The sequence below is a fragment of the Bombina bombina genome, chromosome 1 (genome assembly GCF_027579735.1).
Source record: "Bombina bombina isolate aBomBom1 chromosome 1, aBomBom1.pri, whole genome shotgun sequence".
NCBI classification, from domain to species: Eukaryota; Metazoa; Chordata; class Amphibia; order Anura; family Bombinatoridae; genus Bombina; species Bombina bombina.
In genome coordinates, this window is record NC_069499.1 from 95,118,782 (window position 1) to 95,140,541 (window position 21,760).

General features: G+C 40.3%; 1 protein-coding gene across 1 annotated transcript in view; it reads right to left on the reverse strand.

Moving 5' to 3' along the window:
• The window catches only part of UNC79 (unc-79 homolog, NALCN channel complex subunit), a 538,284-nt gene that overhangs the window by 156,906 nt on the left and 359,618 nt on the right, over positions 1-21,760 (reverse strand). Inside the window, exons 40-42 of the mRNA XM_053710079.1 lie at positions 17,880-17,982; positions 17,630-17,770; positions 17,117-17,155 (exon numbers count right to left, since the gene is read on the reverse strand). Coding sequence (XP_053566054.1) covers positions 17,117-17,155; positions 17,630-17,770; positions 17,880-17,982 — 283 coding nt within the window. The remainder of the gene's footprint in view (positions 1-17,116; positions 17,156-17,629; positions 17,771-17,879; positions 17,983-21,760) is intronic.

The following is a 21,760-nucleotide window of genomic DNA, read 5'->3' on the forward strand; positions in this document are numbered from 1 at the left end:
AGTGAGTGAGGTGTCATCCCTGTCTGATCAATGAGTGTGGTGTGATCCCTGTCTGAGCAGTGAGTGTGGTGTGTTCACTGTCTGAGCAGTGAGTAAGGTGTGATCCCTGTCTGACCAGTGAGTAAAGTGTCATCCCTGTCTGAGCAGTGAGGGAGGTGTCATCCCTGTCTGAGCAGTTAGTGTGGTGTGTTCACTGTCTGAACAGTGAGTGCGGTGTAATCCCTGTCTGACCAGTGAGTGAAGTGTCATCCCTGTCTGAGCAGTGAGTGAGGTGTTTTGCCTGTCTGAGCAGTGAGTGAGGTGTCATCCCTGTCTGAGCAGTGATTGAGGTGTGTTCCCTGTTTGAGCAGTGAGTGAAGTGTCTTTCCTGCCTGGTCAGTTAGTGAGGTATGATCCATGTCTGAGCAGTGAGTAAGTTGTCATCCTTGTCTGAGCAGTGAGTGAGGTGTGTTCCCTATCTGAGCAGTGAGTGAGGTGTTTTGCCTTTCTGAGCAGTGAGTGAGGTGACATCCCTGTCTGAGCAGTGAGTGAGGTGTGTTCCATGTCTGAGCAGTGAGTGAGGTGTGATCCATGTCTGAGCAGTGAGTGAGGTGTGATCCCTGTCTGAGCAGTGAGTGAGGTGTGTTCCATGTCTGAGCAGTGAGTGTGGTGTGATCCCTGTCTGAGCAGTGAGTGTGGTGTGATCCATGTCTGAGCAGTGAGTGTGGTGTGTTCCCTGTCTGAGCAGTGAGTGAGGTGTGTTCCCTGTCTGAGCAGTGAGTGCGGTATGATCCATGTCTGAGCAGTGAGTGTGGTGTGATCCCTGTCTGAGCAGTGAGTGCGGTGTCATCCCTGTCTGAGCAGTGAGTGTGGTGTGATCACTGTCTGAGAAGTGAGTGTAGTGTGATCCATAGCTGAGCAGTGAGTGAGGTGTCATCCCTGTCTGAGCAATGTGTGAGGTGTCATCCCTGTCTGAGCAGTGAGTGAGATGTGATCCATGTCTGAGCAGTGAGTGGGGTGTGATCCATATCTGAGCAGTGAGTGTGATCCCTGTTTGAGCAGTGAGTGTAGTGTGATCCATATGTGAGCAGTAAGTGAGGTGTCATCCCTGTTTGAGCAGCGAGTGTGGTGTGATCCTGTATGAGCAGTGAGTGAGGTGTCATCCCTGTCTGATCAATGAGTGTGGTGTGATCCCTGTCTGAGCAGCGAGTGTGGTGTGATCCCTGTATGAGCAGTGAGTGAGGTGTCATCCCTGTCTGATCAATGAGTGTGGTGTGATCCCTGTCTGAGCAGTGAGTAAAGTGTCATCCCTGTCTGAGCAGTGAGGGAGGTGTCATCCCTGTCTGAGCAGTTAGTGTGGTGTGTTCACTGTCTGAACAGTGAGTGCGGTGTAATCCCTGTCTGACCAGTGAGTGAAGTGTCATCCCTGTCTGAGCAGTGAGTGAGGTGTTTTGCCTGTCTGAGCAGTGAGTGAGGTGTCATCCCTGTCTGAGCAGTGATTGAGGTGTGTTCCCTGTTTGAGCAGTGAGTGAAGTGTCTTTCCTGCCTGGTCAGTTAGTGAGGTATGATCCATGTCTGAGCAGTGAGTAAGTTGTCATCCTTGTCTGAGCAGTGAGTGAGGTGTGTTCCCTATCTGAGCAGTGAGTGAGGTGTTTTGCCTGTCTGAGCAGTGAGTGAGGTGACATCCCTGTCTGAGCAGTGAGTGAGGTGTGTTCCATGTCTGAGCAGTGAGTGAGGTGTGATCCATGTCTGAGCAGTGAGTGAGGTGTGATCCCTGTCTGAGCAGTGAGTGAGGTGTGTTCCATGTCTGAGCAGTGAGTGTGGTGTGATCCCTGTCTGAGCAGTGAGTGTGGTGTGATCCATGTCTGAGCAGTGAGTGTGGTGTGTTCCCTGTCTGAGCAGTGAGTGAGGTGTGTTCCCTGTCTGAGCAGTGAGTGGGGTCATCCCTGTCTGAGCAGTGAGTGAGGTGTGTTCCCTGTCTGAATAGTGAGTGAAGTGTGCTTCCTGTCTGGTCATTTAGTGAGGTATGATCCATGCCTGAGCAGTGAGTGAGGTGTGATCCCTGTCTGACCAGTGAGTGAAGTGTCATCCATGTCTAAGCAGTGAGTGTGGTGTGATCCCTGTCTGAGCAATGAATGAGGTGTCATCGCTGTCTGAGCAGTGAGTGTGGTGTCATCGCTGTCTGAGCAGTGAGTGAGGTGTGATCCATGTCTGAGCAGTGAGTGTGGTGTAATCCCTGTCTGAGCATTGAGTGTGGTGTGATCCATGTCTGAGCAGTGAGTGTGGTGTGTTCCCTGTCTGAACAGTGAGTGAGGTGTAATCCCTGTCTGACCAGTGAGTGAAGTGTCATCCCTGTCTGAGCAGTGAGTGAGGTGTTTTGCCTGTCTGAGCAGTGATTGAGGTGTGTTCCCTGTCTGAGCAGTGATTGAAGTGTCTTTCCTGCCTGGGTCAGTTAGTGAGGTATGATTCATGTCTGAGCAGTGAGTGTGGTGTGATCCCTGTCTGAGCAGTGAGGTAAGTTGTCATCCTTGTCTGAGCACTGAGTGAGGTGTGTTCCCTATCTGAGCAGTGAGTGAGGTGTTTTGCCTGTCTGAGCAGTGAGTGAGGTGACATCCCTGTCTGAGCAGTGAGTGAGGTGTGTTCCCTGTCTGAGCGGTGAGTGAGGTGTGATCCATGTCTGAGCAGTGAGTGTGGTGTGATCCCTGTCTGAGCAGTGAATGTGGTGTGATCCATGTCTGAGCAGTGAGTGTGGTGTGTTCCCTGTCTGAGCAGTGAGTGAAGTGTGTTCCCTGTCTGAGCAGTGAGAGGGGTCATCCCTGTCTAAGCAGTGAGTGAGGTGTGTTCCCTTTCTGAATAGTGAGTGAAGTGTGCTTCCTGTCTGGTCATTTAGTGAGGTATGATCCATGCCTGAGCAGTGAGGGAGGTGTGATCCCTGTCTGACCAGTGAGTGAAGTGTCATCCATGTCTAAGCAGTGAGTGTGGTGTGATCCCTGTCTGAGCAATGAATGAGGTGTCATCGCTGTCTGAGCAGTGAGTGAGGTGTGTTTCCTGTCTGAGCAGTGTGTGCGGTGTCATCCCTGTCTGAGCAGTGAGTGTGGTGTAATCCCTGTCTGAGCAGTGAGTGTGGTGTGATCCATGTCTGAGCAGTGAGTGTGGTGTGTTCCCTGTCTGAACAGTGAGTGAGGTGTGTTCCCTGTCTGAACAGTGAGTGAGGTGTGTTCCCTGTCTGAGCAGTGAGTGAGGTGTCATCCCTGTCTGAGCAGTGAGTGAGGTGTGTTCCCTGTCTGGTCAGTTAGTGAGGTGTGTTCCCTGTCTGGTCAGTTGGTGAGGTATGATCTTTGTCTGAGCAGTGAGGTGTCATCCCTGTCTGAACTGTGAGTGAGGTGTGTTCCCTGTCTGAGCAGTGAGTGAGGTGTCATCCCTGTCTGAGCAGTGAGTGAGGTGTGATCTCTGTCTGAGCAGTGAGTGAGGTGTGTTCCCTGTCTGGTCAGTTAGTGAGGTGTGTTCCCTGTCTGGTCAGTTGGTGAGGTATGATCTTTGTCTGAGCAGCGAGTGAGGTGTGATCCCTGTCTGAGCAGTGAGTGAGGTGTCATCCCTGTCTGAGCAGTGAGTGAGGTGTGATCTCTGTCTGATCGGTGAGTGAGGTTAGTTCCCTGTCTGGTCAGTTAGTGAGGTATGATCTTTGTCTGAGCAGCGAGTGAGGTGTGATCCCTGTCTGAGCAGTGAGTGAGGTGTGATCTCTGTCTGAGCAGTGAGTGAGGTGTGTTCCCTGTCTGATCAGTGAGTGAGGTGTGTTCCCTGTCTGGTCAGTTGGTGAGGTATGATCTTTGTCTGAGCAGCGAGTGAGGTGTGATCCCTGTCTGAGCAGTGAGGTGTCATCCCTGTCTGAGCAGTGAGTGAGGTGTGTTCACTGTCTGAGCAGTTAGTGAGATGTGTTCCATGGCTGATCAATGAGTGAGTTGTGTTTCCTGTCTGAGCAGTGAGAGAGACGTCACCCTTGTCTGAGCATTAAGTGTGCTGTGATTAATGTCTGAGCAGTTAGTGAGATGTGTTCCATGTCTGATCAATGAGTGAGGTGTTTTCCCTGTCTCAGCAGTGAGTAAAGTGTTTTCCTGGTCAGTTAGTGAGGTGTTTTCCCTAACTGAGCAGTGAGTGAGGTGTGATCCCTGTCTGATTGGTGAGCGAGGTGTTTTTCCTGTCTGATCCATGAGTGAAGTGTGTTCCCTGTCTGGACAGTGATTGAGGTATGATCCATGTCTCTGCAGTGAGTAATGAGGAGATATCTTAGTCTGAACAGTGAGTGAGGGGAGAACCCTGTATGGATGTGAGTATGGTGAAAAAGATAGATAGATGATAGATAGATAGATAGATAGATAGATAGATAGATAGATACATAGATAGATAGATAAACAGACAGACAGATATACAATTTTAAAGCAGTTGACATTTTCAAGAAATTGATTTTTATATGATATATATAAAATGTATTATGATATCATCTCTCTTTATTAGCCAAACCATAATACACATTAACCTTTGCTTAGCTAATACACTTCAAGATCAAGTTTCTTTCAAATATATCATTTTCCAATTAGCAGCTCTCGTTACCAATATGACATTTTCAAGACAGTACACAGATAAATTGTGTAACAAATTAAACATATATGTAACCTACCTATTTATGTTAGGAAATAACAAACATCTTATATATAAACCATTGTTAAAATTGTGACTGTTTCTTGACATTTTATAATCTATGTGAATATAAGTGACCTCTACTAGACAAAAACTCATTAGCACGATTTTCTAAAAGCTCTCTGCTTAGGTAACATGACATTATCTAAAATAATCCTCCAGTACTGTGAAATCCCTAATAAGGCAAATTTTGATGTATCTCTCTAAAGGGTGTTCCCTATATTTCTAGATAAGAAAAGACAAAAAAGCACAGTATAGCAATGTAATATGAACATTTTTGCTGCATTTGTATTTAAATTTACTTCAGAGATCAGATTTTGTCCTTTAAGTTTACTACATTAAAGTTTTGCACTTTTTACTTAGCATTTTAATATACATTTAATATGTATGACCACCATTACAAATTCTGTATTAACTGAACGCCACTATACATTGTTTACAAGTAAAGTCGCCAGGACAGGTATTGAGAGATTACTACTTACCCGCGGGGAACCAGCTAAGACGGTGTGGCACGCTATTTCTCTCCACCCTACCAAAGGATAAGTTATCTCTCCCACTTAAAGCTCTGCTAGTTGTTCGATACCCGAGTGACTGTATACTTTGACGTATATATTTGTGGCTTTTAATGATTTTATGTATTTTAAATAAATAATCTTTTTACCTGAAGCAGCTGTTTGCGGTTGGTATATACTGGTTACCTGGCAGTATAAAACCGGGTGTGCGCCTGTACCTAGAGCCTGTAAGGTTCAGCAAAGTGTGAGTAACCCCTTGGTGGGACTACGAATGTGAAGATAATATTTCTTTTTCACCAAATTGTATTGCACTATATTTTTCTTATTTTTTTTTTTTTAGGTAAGAAACCACTTGAATCACTTCAATCATTATTATGTAGGAATACTGCTCTGCGGCCCAGTCTCCGAATGGAGGGGATCATGCTCTGCTTCAGTATGTCACAGTACATGTTGGCATTCATGGTTCCCTCAATGAACTGTAGCTCCCCTGTGCTGGCAGCACTAATGCAGGCCCAGACCATGACTCTCCCACCACCATGCTTGGCTTGACTGTAGGCAAGACACAGTTGTCTTTGTACTCTTCACCTTGTTGCCGCCACACACGCTTGACACCATCTGAACCAAATACGTTTTTCTTGGTCTCATTGGACCACAGGACATGGTTCCAGTAATCCATGTCCTTAGTCTGCTTGTCTTCAGCAAACTGTTTGCAGGCTTTCTTGTGCATCATCTTTAGAAGAGGCTTTCTTCTGGGACGACAGCCATGCAGACCAATTTGATGCAGTGTGCGGAGTATGGTCTGAGCACTGATAGGCTGACCCCCCAACCCTTTAACCTCTGCAGCAATGCTGGCAGCACTATCTATTTTCCAAAGACAACTTCTGGATATGACACTGAGCATGTGCACTCAACTTCTTTGGTTGACCATGGCGAGGCCTGTTCTGAGTGGAACCTGTCCTGTGAAACCGCGGTATGGTCTTGCCCACCATGCTGCAGCTCAGTTTCAGGGTCTTGGCAATCTTCTTATAGCCTAGGCCATCTTTATGTAGAGCAACAATTCTTTTTTTCAGATCCTCAGAGAGTTCTTTGCCATGAGGTGCCATGTTGAACTTCCAGTGACCAGTATGAGAGAGGTGTGAGAGCGATAACACCAAATTTAAACACACCCTGCTCCCCATTCACACCTGAGACCTTGTAACACTCACGAGTCACATGACACCGGGGGGGGGGGATGGCTAATTTCCACTTAGGAGTGTACTCACTTTTGTTGCCAACGGTTTAGACATTAATGGCTGTGTGTTGAGTTATTTTGAGGGGACAGAAAATTTACACTGTTATACAGGCTGTACACTCACTACTTTACATTGTAGCAAAGTGTAATTTCTTCAGTGTTGTCACATGAAAAGATATAATAAGATATTTACAAAAATGTGAGGGGTTTTCTCACTTTTGTGAGATAATGTATATATATATATATATATATATATATATATATAGGAATATCTATTTAAAAAAACATAGAACATATTCTGCTATGTACAGAACATTGGAATGGAATGTGAAATATTTACAGTAAATACACAGTATAACACTTTATTAAAAATGAATGTAGCATAAATATATTTTTACATGTTTTCATCTACTTCGCTGCAAAGGGCTCCAATATATATATATACACAGTATCCCACAAAAGTGAGTACACCCCTTACATTTTTGTAAATATTTTATTATATCTTTTCATGTGACAACACTGAAGAAATGACACTTTGCTACAAGATAAAGTAGTGAGTGTACAGCCTGTATAACAGTGTAAATTTGCTGTCCCCTCAAACTAACTCAACACACAGCCATTAATGTCTAAACAGTTGGCAACAAAAATGAGTACACCCCTAAGTGGAAATGTCCAAATTGGGCCCAATTAGCCATTTTCCCTCCCAGGTGTCATGTGACTCGTTAGTGTTACAAGGTCTCAGGTGTGAATGGGGAGCAGGTGTGTTAAATTTGGTGTTATCGCTCTCACACTCTCTCATACTGGTCACTGGAAGTTCAACATGGCACCTCATGGTAAAGAACTATCTGAGGATCTGTAAAAAAAAAAAAGGATTGTTGCTCTACATAAAGATGGCCTAGGCTATAAGAAGATTGCTGAGAATTAAAAAAAAAAATATGAAGGAATTGCAGGTTGTACTAGTAGAGAGTAGTATAAAATCCAGTGAATTTATTCAAAACATTGATAAAAAACATGACGTTTCCAAAGCACACAAACTATTGCATACAACTTTCAGCACACAGGAGCTGCCTCCAGTGCGTTTCCTGCTTAGAACAAGCACTTCATCAGGGATAATCAGCTGAATACCCTGTGAAAATTTAAACCTTCCAAATTTAACCCCTTCATACACAAATAGCTACCTGTTCAGTAATTTCTGTAACAGACACATAGCTACTATAATCATGCTTTACTCTAATCTAATCTAATCTAAGCGCTTTACTCTAATCAGGGTTATTCAAGTGCAAAATACAAATACAAAGATTATAAAACTTATTAACATTTCTATTACACAGAAAATAGCAGTTCTCAAGATATCAATATGTATAGAAAAGAAAAACTGATACTGCGACTATACAAATATTGTCAGCATAATAATTAAGCATTTTAAATAGAATAGCAGATGTCATTTTAGAAAAACCTGTTATAGACAATTGCAACACTTTCAAAACTTTCAAAAGTGGTAATCATAATTCACATAAATACAGGTTAATCTGAGAGCGAGAGAAACAACCTCAATGTCTAACCCAAAAGTTATGGGAGGTATTTTTGTATGTATATAAATAAAAATAAAAATGTAAGAATGTAATTATCAGGAGGACATGGAAACCTCCAAATTAGGCAAAGTATTAGCCATTATATTTATATACCTAATTTTATTCAGAAATTCAAAAGTTTCAGTATGAATTAGCATTACTTAGAATTAAAGTTGAAATTAAGGGATGGAGCTGACAAGACATAACAAAATTAGAAGCCCTGTCATTCATGTTCACATATGTTCCTGACATATAATTCCTGACCAAGCGATTCAAAATGTTATTATTAAGTAGAAATAAATAATATATAAGCAAACAGCTTAAAATCTGAACCCATATGAACACATACATATTAAGATCATACCACAATCTATTTTATAAGGTACACAGAACTATGCCCCTATAAAGAGTTTGAGATCCCATATTTCATTCATTCCTTTTGGAAAACCTGTTTGTAGCTTATGTATCCATAGGACTTTTTTATATTAATCTTAGCTAGTCTATCCCCTCCCGTATTACGTTTAGGGACACAATCAATAGCCTGGAATTCAAATAAGGACAGGACATATTTCAATGCCATATCAAATACATATCCAGGTCTGTGTTTCGCAAAATATTTTTCCACAGGGGCCTTTGGTTCAACTATCTCCAAAGAGAGCAAATGCTCCCGAATACGATCTTTTAAGGGTCTAATCGTTCTGCCCATGTATTGGCAACCACACAATTTATAGGAGATAAGATAAACTACAAAACATGATATACATGTTAAATGGTGGTAAATCCTGTATTCACATTTCGTCTAATTGGAGGTAACAATATCTCCCACCTTTACGTGATAACAACATTTACAGGGTCTAACACCACATTTATATGCGCCATTCTTCTTACTAAGCCAGTTTTTTGTTTGTGTTTGTGAACTGGAAAGAGGAAGAGGAAACGCGTCGGAGGTAGCTTCTGTGTGCTGAGGTTGTATGCAATAGTTTGTGTGTGCTTTGGAAACTTTTTCATGTTTTTTAACTATGTTTTGAATAAATTCACTGGATTTTATACTACTCTCTACTAGTACAGCCTGCAATTTCTTTTTTTTTTTTTTTTTTAATTCTCTGTTTGTGATTTCAACAGCGTGTGGAAAAATCGCTGTTTTGAAGGGACTCCAACCTAGTTTCCTCCTCCTTTCTTACCCCTACATAATTATTCAGATTACTACAGCTGTGAGTTGGATCCACCAAAGTGTCCTAAGACGTACCGCTTCTTTCTTGTTCCCTCCCGCGGCGTGTGGGACCGGCCTGGAATATTTGGAAAACTGGTGATTGAAATCTGCACAAGGTACTAAGGTAACGCTTTAAAGTTTAACAAGTATATGATATCATTTACATGTATACTGTGGAAACTTGGTAACGGACAGACGTGTTGGATTTAGGAGAGTTGTTTCCCTCTGTCAATACTCCTGCATTGCCTATTACAAAGTATTTACAAGGAATAAACTCCATTGCTATAAACCCGAAGATTCTCTCAGCAAGTAGTAATCTTTCTGTACACAATTTGTAGGGGGTTCAGGAGTAAACATTTACTTTCTCTAAGCCATATTGCATTCTTTTGAATAACATGTGTGATTGCTGCAAGATTTGTATAAGAAGATTGCCAAGACCCTGAAACTGAGCTGCAGCATGGTGGGCAAGACCATACAGCGGTTTCACAGGACAGGGTCCACTCAGAACAAAAATGTGAGCAGTGTACTCACTTTTGTGCGATACTGTATATATATTAATATATATATGTATATATATATATATATGTCTATATATGTGTACATATGTATTTATGTGTTTATATGTGTATATATATATGCACATATAAATACATAAATACATCTTTACACACATATAAACACACACATATATATATATATATATATATATATAAAAATAAAACACGGAAGGGGGACTGCACCCCGAAACCGGACCAGGTACACATCCCATGACCCAGCAACATGCCAGCCCTGGGTGCTAAATAACACTCACAAAAAGCTGTGCCGTCACCAGAGTCACAGGCAGTTAACCCCAGACAGGAGTGGGTGCAAGAACCATGGGGGATTACAAAACAAATACAACACATAAAGGAAACCCAGCACTCACCAGCTAGCTCACAGCTAAGATTTAAAATGGAAAGGTTAGTCACCGCATCTGGCCAAATGGGACAAGCTCAGGCACCACGTCAAGGTCCTTTCCAACACCTGAGTCCCTAACACAGCCACACAATGCAAGCTCTCAAAGCCAGACAAACTGGGAACAAGGGAGGGGTGCACAGGTATATGTAATCACCCAACAACATACAAAACACGGAAGGGGGACTGCACTCCAAAACCGGACCAGGTACACATCCCATGACCCAGTTTGTCTGGCTTTGAGAGCCTGCATTGTGTGGCTGTGTTAGGGACTCAGGTGTTGGAAAGGACCTTGACGTGGTGCCTAAGCTTGTCCCATTTGGCCAGATGCGGTGACTAACCTTTCCATTTTAAATCTTAGCTGTGAGCTAGCTGGTGAGTGCTGGGTTTCCTTTATGTGTTGTATTTGTTTTGTAATCCCCCATGGTTCTTGCACCCACTCCTGTCTGGGGTTAACTGCCTATGACTCCGGTGATGGCACAGCTTTTTGTGAGTGCTATTTAGCACCCAGGGCTGGCATGTTGCTGGGTCATGGGATGTGTACCTGGTCCGGTTTTGGAGTGCTGTCCCCCTTCCATGTTTTGTATGTTGCTGGGTGATTACATATACCTGTGCACCCCTCCCTTGTTCCCAGTTTGTCTGGCTTTGAGAGCCTGCATTGTGTGGCTGTGTTAGGGACTCAGGTGTTGGAAAGGACCTTGACGTGGTGCCTGAGCTGTCCCATTTGGCCAGATGCGGTGACTAACCTTTCCATTTTAAATGTTAGCTGTGAGCTAGCTGGTGAGTGCTGGGTTTCCTTTATGTGTTTTATATATAAAAAAATATATATATTTTATATTTTATATATATATATATATATATATATCTTAGGATGTGTACCTAGTCCAGTCTGTGAGTGCGGTCCATTCCTGTGTTTTGTATTAACATAGGGGAGATTACAAAGCCTGTGTCACCCTGAGAGGTTCCCAGTTTGTTTGTTTGAAAGTATGCATTTTGTGGGTGCTGGTTTAGGGTCCCAAGAAGGGGGAGACCTTGACGTGGTCCTGGGCTTGATCCTTTGGCGCCAAATGTAACTGACTTCCCCCAGTTTTGCGTTTGAACATTACTGAGTATCTGCTGGCGAGTGCCAGGTTTTCTGTGTGTTTTATATATATATATATATATATATATATATATATATATATACATACATACATATTTAGACATGTATATGTATGTATGTATGCAATCTTTATGTTAAAGTCCTTTGCCTGCCTTTCTTTTTCTAACACCTGAGACCTTTAAGCCCTTAAAACGTTTAATTGCAGTTTTCTAAAATAAATTTTATTAGGTAGTGTTATTATAAATGCCACTGTACTTTTCAATGTATTTTTGATGTGTTTTGTTTCGTGAAACTGTTAACCAAAGCTCTGAGGATGCACTATACCGACGCGCATTAACTTAAATTGTGTTCAAGCAATCACTTTTGCTTTATACTTGTAATACGAGCGCTACATCCGACACCCTCAAACAGCCGCAATAACCCAATATCGCTGGTGCGTAACTATTAGTACGCCACTCGTAATCTTGCCTTAAGTATTTCTGAATTTAGGTCTTGGATTTGCAAACAATTATCCCTGTGCTATTTATTTATCCTGTGAAAGAAAATGTATTTTTATATACGTGTTATGTAATACAGGAAAGCTCAGTCACGATTTTCTATTTAAAGGATGACTAATCCCATTAGTGCTACAGTATACTAAAATCATTTGCTGGAAAGGGAGTTAATTAGAGAATCAAGGAAATATGCCATAAACCAACAAGAATAAACATATATTTTAGACTTTACAAATGAGTAGTGTTATTTGTCAGCTTTAAAGCCAATATTTATTTTAGTGGGATAGTTTTAATTTGTATTAATGAAGTCAGGGATAGAGACACAGGGTATTCTTCACATATTTTTTTTACACATAAACACACTTTACCCAGTGGCAGCAAATTATATTTTTAATATTGATAATTAGCAGCATAAACTGATTGGGGTCACTACTTTACAAAGGACAGAACTTTAATTAGCCAGAAACAGCCAATAAAAAAACAAACAAATTAGTCTATGATTAGGTGTGAAATGTCCCACAATCTCCTCTAGGCGTTCCGTTTGCTAAAGGGACGGTCTACAATAGAATTGTTATTGTTTTAAAAGATACATAATCCCTTTATTACCCATTCCCCAGTTTTGCATAACCAACAGTAATATTAATATACTTTTTTTTTTTTAATTGAGGTTGTGCGAGAACATTATAACTTATGTGAAATAACATATCATAAGACAAACATAAATGATACATTTCAACTTGACAGCTTCCATATGGGCAGATAAAATTTACATCTTAAGTAATGCTATATAGAAGACTGCAACCTCTTTTCCTTTTTTACATAGTCTTATCACAATGTGCTTCCTCACTTGACACTGGAGGCAACTCTTCTACCTCTTGAAACTTACAATGAACTCTAAGAGAGGAAAATGGGTATTTTGAGTGGACCTATGAACTTGAAATGGGCTAGCAATTAATATTTTAATGATATTGACAATGAAGGTGTTATACTATGGTGAGATAAGTAGGTATCTTATTATATTTAGGGTGCGGTATAGGCAAGATAAACCGCATAGTTAACCCTCCCAAGTTGGGAGGTTTATTATGGGGGGGGGGGGGAGGTTAGAGTTTGAGTATAATGAGCAAAATATATCAAGTACGTTTCATATATTGGCATCTGTATATTCATTTGTTACAATGAGAGCACTGATTGAAAGCAAGTTTTGTGTATGCACAGTAACCTTTCTCTAAGCTCTTAAATATAGATTAGGACTTGCACCCTACTAGTATGATGAAAAAGAGGATCTTGCTGCATTGGCCGCTGGCAGCCCAACCTCCATTTGATAAGATTATTAGTGCTGGCCTAAAGGCGTATCAAAGGAATAAAATGAACTTAAGCTTTTGCAACAAGCTTTCAACATAGGTGTATGGAGACATAGGAAGGTTTTAAAATGTGAAAGTGGCAGGGTATTCAGAAGTATACACTCTTGCGGAAACATCTAGCAAATATAGTACTAAAAGGAATATAGCGCAAAAAGTAAACAGCTCTACTTTCAGGGGGTGAATATGTTGGAGAGGGCAAACTTAGAATATTAATCTGTAACTAAGTAAGCAAACATTACACTGCGAAGATCAATGCTAAACAGGAATCAAGGTAGTGGCACTGTGTTTTCTGGAATATAAAATACACTAGGAGGAAGAGACAATGGGGCATATGTATCAAGCTCCGTATGGAGCTTGATGCCCCGTGTTTCTGGCGAGAGACTCACCAGAAACAGCAGTTATGAAGCAGCGGTCACAAAGACCGCTGCTCCATAACCTGTCCCGTTCAACTTGGGAAAGCGCTCAGACTGCAACTGTGTCCGTTCACACTCACGTGACACTCTTCACGCTCTTCACGTAGTAAACACACACTAGACGTCTGATGACGTATCCTGTTTCACTCACAATGCTCCGGTGCAAGGGAAGCTGAGCGCTCCATCAACGCTCAAAAGACAATACAATAAGCAAAATCTTCCGGCGCACCCGGCAGCAGTGAGACTTAATCACAAAAACACCAAGCAAAGTTGAAATAAGTGAATATTTATACCTGTTTATTAGGAAATTCCTTCACATATACAGTTAGGCATAATGTTATCCCACAGGTAGGATTGAAAAACAGCAATAGACAGGCAGCAAGGTAGAAAAATATAGAGACTGGTCACCTTGTGTTACATCCTCAGTGACTCTGAGCAGGCGGACAGACATCGCAACAATACAACCCGATCGAGTACGATCGGGTTGATTGACACCCCCCTGCTGGCGGCCTATTGGACTGCTGGTGCAATGATGAATACAGCGAGCGTATTGCTCGCCGTATTCAGCGAAGTCTGGCGGACCTGATCCTCAGTGGCGGATCAGGTCCGCCAGACTTTCATAACTAGAGGCCAATATGATATGTTATAGACAATGCTCCACAGATATATAGCCCACCCAATATCTATTCTACACTGCAGCTACCGTCTCAAAGCACATTAACCCAAGTCTTAGTATGATCTTATTTGCATAGCTATCTAGGAGAGCTGTAAGTGAAAAGCTGCACAGGCATTATAATGAAGTAGTGTACACAGATATCCAAAAACACTTTAGTAGTAAGCCCTGCAGTTCAACTCTGCTAGGACAATAATGGCATAGTTCCATAAGTAGTTATGGGTCTGCTAAAGTAATGTAAAATATGTACTGAACAGGCACATTTAGATAACAATGGGACTATGGATTAATGTAACGAGTATATAAGAACACATATCCTAGTACTTCTTTAAGAAACATCCAACCAGGCCTAACTGCCCCTTAAGTATCTGTATACAAGTCAGTAAGCTTTAGCAACTGTCATTCAACCTCTTTTCATAGTGCATATTGAAGATCACATCCTGAAACATCCAGTTAGGAACCAATGGAAACTATAAAAAGCTGTAACACCCCTATGTATATAAACCTTAGTAATGATAAAAAGAAACAACATATAAAGTAAACGATTGTATCTGACCTGCATAAACATATATATGGAAGCTCTAAAAAAATAATAATCTCTAACTGCAACTATCAAACATTATGGAGATCCATAGTGATAAACTTATAGATACTTTATAGGATAAATATGTAAAATGCAACTCCCAGGGGTGTAAAATAAAGAAGCAGCCCAATAATAAAGCCTAATTACAAAGTTCACACAATTGGGGCCAGATATAGTAAGGCAGTCACATATTAGGAGTGAGTCACTAACCCACACCATCTCGCCAGGTTACGGTGTTTGTATTGCCAAACGTGATAAGTCTTGCGGGAGCCTTAGAAATAAGCCCGTACATCTGACCCTCCACTATTGCTAGCAGAGGAATCTCCCAATGCCGTCTGAACGTCTCAGGCATTAGTTTCAGGTCAAGTTGAATAGTCTTTATATCTCTCCGTGACTCAAGCTGATCCAAGAAGGCCTCTGGTGTAATCCCTCTCATTTCCAAAAGGTTACTTGTTCCGCGTGGCATCCAACTTGTAGAGCCATCAACCTCCTTTGTCGGTCTCCTGTTCTGTGCGGCATCACTTTGGGCTTTGCTATTAGGTTTTATTTCCCCCTTTTTCCTGCAAATTTGCAGTTACCTCCGCAGTGATTTCCCTGTCAACAACTATCTCCCCTGTCTGTGTTCCATTCACTCCCAGCACACTACGCATTGGCAGCTTGCTCCACTCCTTTGCCCAGCAGTCGTGAAGTCATTTAAAGTGTTCGTCTAATAGACGAGTGACTGCATTCAGGAATTCCCTCTCTATGCTCACAAGGGGAGATCATATAAAGTGAGAAGTCTAAACGCGCTGTTCATGCACTATGTTGTCTCGGTCTAGAGGGGAAGGGCGCAAGTGCGCAGTAAAAAGATTTCAGTTATGTGGCATTGTAAGAGTTGCTAAGGTCCAGAGGCACCATCTCTATCCTCCCCGGGTCATGGGTCGACATCAGGGTCTCATTATATAGCATATAGTAGCGATATTCAGCTGATAAACATATATTATATCAAGAGCTGAAGTAATGTGTGTCCAATCAGCTTAAGTGTTGGCTCCGCCCCCTATTAATATACTTTTTACCTCTGTGATTACCTTGTATCTAAGAACCTTCTGACAGCCCTCTGATCACATGACTGTAACTATTTATTATCTATTGACTTGCATTTAGCATTGTGTTGTGCTAAATCTTAAATAACTTTCTGTGCCTGAACAGGGTGTTATCTATATGGCCCACATGAACTATCAAGTCTCTTGTTGTGAAAAGCAATTTAAAAAGCATATGATAAGAGGCAGCCCTCAAGGGCTTAGAAATTAGCATATGAGCCTACCTAGGTTTAGTTTTAACTGAGAATACCAAGAGAAAAAAACAATTTTGGTGATAAAAGTAAATTGAAAAGTTGATTAAAATTACATGTCCTATCTGAATAATGAAAGTTTAATTTTGACTAGAATGTCCATTTAATAAAAACTTACCTTATACTCATGACCCATTAGTGCTTCATTTTGCCTCTGGAATATTTGTAGTGCTGGTAAGGTGCCCTACTGTGGTTAGACCACCATGCTACATGTATAGAACACATATTCTAACACAACGGGGGGTGCATTGTAAAGTTCTCTGAACAGTCAGAAATATACCCCTTACAGTGAAGTTACCAACTACACAGGTGGTTATATAGCCTACTGAGAATGATTTCCGCCTACCTTCATATAATTTAGATAATAAATTATAAAAAATGTATTACCTGTGCTCTATACACAAAAGTCTGCCTGTCTCATGAATGCCACACTTTATATGTTTTAACATTGTGGTGCCAGCAGGAACTATTCAAGCCTACTTGTTTGAGGAAGATGCACATTACAAGATGGCTGCCAATCTCAACACATGGGAACTCAATTGTATAAGCAGCAAAATCCCCAAGAATAATGCACAACCTGGTTGGTTTAACTAAAACATCTTAACGTGGCCAGAACTTTTTAGCTTACCCTATGCTTTTAATGGAAAGTGCAGGAAGTACTACCAGTGTGCTCATTGTGCTCATATTACAAGTGGTGATTTCATTGCACGTTTTAAGACCTGAAGTAACCCTTTGTTATTAATAGTATAGCACAGAACTACAGGAACAACTTCACTACTTGCAATCCATCAGCTTAGCCGACAAGCAGATATTAGTAGGCCTTAAAATATTGCAATAAAAAAAAACTTTGAAATTGTAATATGAGAGCAAAAACAGGAGTGCTATTAAGTCAAGCGATGTTAATGCACAATTGCGCTAATATTTTTGCACTCCACTCAAAATCTAGCCCATAATGATCAATATAGAATAGTTTGTAGTATATAGTATCACTATGTTAGGCTCTTTTACCTTTCAGCTTGGTTGGAAAAATTTGTACTCGATGCCAGCCTAAACAGAAAACAAGACATAATAAATGAAAGAAACAAAACCTATTCTGCAATGTATTATCTCAACAGCAAAGGGTTAAGAAATATTATATTTAAAACCAGTAACATTTGAAACCAGTAATTAAACTTGGTCCACATAGTTGTTTCTGTATCACAGCCTGTAGAAAAGATTATTAAAAAACAACTGAACAAATAATCATATTTAATATGAATTAAAATTCCTCTGCAAATTTTGAAATACATTTTGGGATTGCTCATCATGAAACAAAAATAAGCAAAAAAAACAAGAACAAAACTCTCCCTTAGATATACAGGTTATAAAATACACATTTATTTATTATCTATTATTTAGATGTGTAGAATAAAAATAAAAATGTACTGTATTATATTCTATTGGTACCTTCTCCCGGATTAGGGTGGGTTGTTAGGGATAGTCAATGACTGGCTAAGTATGAACAGGGATTATATTTCTTACCGTCCTACAGACTGCATTATATCAAGCAGAAGTGGAGCGGCCAGATCGGGACTTAAATGAATGAACGTCAAGAGAACCACTATGGCCAGACCTAAGGTTTCTTCATCATATTCTTCCAGAATAGCACCACAGTCATGACACCTGCATTACAGAGGAGACTGAATGGTTCACTTTAAAACACAAGTATGTTGATGCCTTTAAAGGCTAATGATAACTAGAAGTTCCTATGTAAAATTTGCTCAGTATTCACCTATCAAACATTATTGTTGGTTGGTCATCAGAAAAGTCTTCTGGAGCAGGTACAAACATACTGACAATGCTGGGAGCAGACAGCAGGCTAGACTTTGTTGCCCCTGTAAAAAAATAAATAAAAAAATAAATAAGTAAATAAACAAATAAATATTTTTTAAAGAATATTAAAGTATATACATATATATATATAATAACATATTTTACTGGGAATTATACTTTGGGTTTAATGTCTCTTAAATGGATACTGAAATAAAATAAATTAAAATGTTCTTGAAAGAAAGTGATTAATAAAAACATAGCATTAATTTAATTTATTGAAAATTGTTGCTTTGGAGTACAAATTATCTTAAGGGGACAGTCAAGTACAAAATAAACTTTCATGTTTCAAATAGGGTATGTAATTTTAAACAATTTTCAAATTTACTTTTATCACCAATTTTGCTTTGTTCTCTTGGTATTCTTAGTTGAAAGTTAACCTTGGTAGGCTCATATGCTAATTTCTTAGACCTTGAAAGCTGCCTCTAATCTGAATGCATTTTGACAGTTTTTCACCACTAGAGGGCGTTAGTTCATGTGTTTCATATAGATAGCATTGAGCTCATGCACGTGAAGTTACCTAGGAGTGAGCATTGATTGGCTAAAATGCAAGTCTGTCAAAAGAACTGAAATAAGGGGGCAGTTTGCAGAGGCATAGATACAAGGTAATTACAGTGGTAAAAAATTGTATTAATATAACTGTGTTGGTTATGCAAAACTGGGGAATGGGTAATAAAAGGCTTATCTATCTTTTTAAACAACAAAATTCTGGTGTTGACTGTCCCTCTAACTGGAAGAAGGCGTCTTTTTTTATACTAATTCCTGAAGGCACTCTGGGTCAGATCTAATTAAAAGTAACTGAAAATGTAGCTGCTAATTTTCACCTTGCCAAGCCCATGAGGTCTCTTGCAAAATTCATAAAGAAAAAAATGCCACTGAAAAACCTTACAAGTGTAGATTCCCATTTTCAGAAATAGAAGGCAAGAATAATCACTTAATCAATTTACTAGGATATAAATACATTTTACCAATAGCTTTGCTCTCATTAAGGCTATGTATATAACTACTTAAATGCATTTTCTTATCAACTGTATGTGCAAATAAAATGTAAATCTGCATTATAAAGTGAATACAACTTTGTTATGTGGAGTAAATTCAGTATATAATGCAGATTTACAGTATATAATCAGCTTCATTCATGAGGTTGTTCAGGAACGTTATAAAGGTGAAATAAATTCATCAAGCCTCTCTTCCCTTATCTTTCCAAGAGTATCGTTAGTCTGCGATCACGTTATTATTAATCTATAGTTGCATTATTTGCCTAATACATGAAGCCTTGCACACAAAATGAGAACTTTTGGTTAAAACAATCACAACCGCAAACATTTTCGAATTTTCTTGAAACACAGTAAATGTAAATGATTTTAAAAGTAAAATATAATCATGTTTTGTTATAGAAAAGAACTCTTGCAGAAAAAAATTCTCTCCTATCGAAACTCAAAAATTGCGGAATTAAAAAAGATTAGTATTAGTCATATCCAGAAGACACTAGTCCCTATCCATTATAACCAATGAAGCAGCAATTATCTTGAAACTGTTTACTTTGGGTCCATAGAATGAGTTCCACTGTGAAGTATACCAGCATTACAAAAATACTTTCAAAACAAACAGAACAAATTAAATTAAAATAAATAAATAAATAAATAAAAAAACTCCATCTATAAAAAAGGTCAATATAACATATGTAAAAAAATAAAACCTAAAAAAAAGTTAAAAACAAATTAGGGAGGGGGCGGAGCTAGCTCTTGAACCGGACGGTCGCACATCGCGGCAGCTCCGGCTATATAATGAAGAAATGTCCGGAGCCGCAGCAGTAAACTTTAGAATGTTTATTTAACAAATAAAACAGGTCTGGTAACAGATAAACACTGACATGCCCTTCAGTTTGATAAGCTTACGCGTTTCGGCATTATCACCGTATTCATAGCTCCGGCTATATAACATATAAAAATTAAGCTTGGCGACCGTCCAGACTCATAAGCCTTAAAAAATATTGTGACTCTAAAGGCTCAGAAGACTATCGGCTAGATTTAGAGTTCTGCGGCCAAAGGGTGCGTTAGCTACGCATGCTTTTTTTTCCCCGCACCTTTTAAATACCGCTGGTATTTAGAGTTCACAGAAGGGCTGCGTTAGGCTCCAAAAAGGGAGCGTACAGGCATATTTACCGCCACTGCAACTCTAAATACCAGCGGTGCTTACGGACGCGGCCAGATTAAAAAACGTGCTCATGCACGATTCCCCCATAGGAAACAATGGGGAAGTTTCGGCTGAAAAAAAACCTAACACCTGCAAAAAAGCAGCGTTCAGCTCCTAACGCAGCCCCATTGTTTCCTATGGGGAAACACTTCCTAAGTCTGCACCTAACACCCTAACATGAACCCCCGAGTCTAAACACCCCTAGCCTTACACTTATTAACCCCTAATCTGCCGCCCCCGCTATCGCTGACCCCTGCATATTTTTTTAACCCCTAATCTGCCGCCAGTGACGTGCATTGAGGTCAGAGACTAGTGAGGCTACTGGGTATTATACACCCGAGAAACACATATATGAACCCGACAGAGGCAGCTTAAATTTATGCAAAATTTGGCAGGTTGCAGGTCCAATTTATTGCTATTAGTACATTTGCTTCATTCTCTTGTTATCCTTTGCTGACGGATATGCAGCAATGCACAACTGGGTGCTAACAACATATTAAATGAGCTAACAACAAGAGGCATATCTGTGCAACCACCAATCACCAGCGGCTCCCAGTAGTGCATTGATGCTCCTTAGCCAACCAAGGTATGCTTTTCAAAGGATACTAAAAGAAAAATGTAAATGAGATAACAGAAGTAACACTCTCACTCTCATACAGATGCACACACACACTCTCACTCTCATACATATGCACACACACACTCATACAGATACACACACACTCCCACTCTCATACAGATGCACACACACACACACTCATACAGATGCACACACACTCTCACTCTCATACAGACACACACTCATACAGATAAACACACTCTCTCACTCTCATACAGATGCATACACTCTCACTCTCATACAGATGCACACACACACTCTCATACATATGCACACAAACTCATACAGATACACACACACGCATACAGATACACATACAGATACACACACACTCATACAGATATACACACACTCATACAGATACACACACTCATACAGATACACACACTCATACAGATACACAAACACTCACTCTCATACAGATGCACACACACTCATACAGACACACACATACAGACACACACACACTCATACAGATACACACACACACACTCACTCTCATACAGACACACACACACACACTCATACAGATACACACACACACTCATACAGATGCACACACACACTCATACAGATACACACACACTCACTCTCATACAGACACACACACACACTCATACAGATGCACACACACACACTCATACAGATGCACACACACTATTTCTCATACAGACACACACACTCATACAGATACACACACACATACAGATGCACACACACTCTCATACAGACACACACACTCATACAGATGCACAACACAGATACACTTATTTTCTCCTCTCCCATACATCTCAATATGTCACTTTATATAAAAAAACCCACAAGTACTGTGGAAAAACATAGACATGCAGGCAACCTCATATTTTAGACATAAGCATTGGAGTTATGTTTTAAAGGGATCACTATAATACAAGCAGCTGCTGAATCAGTAAAGTCTGATGAAGGAGTTAACATCTATTTTCAAATAG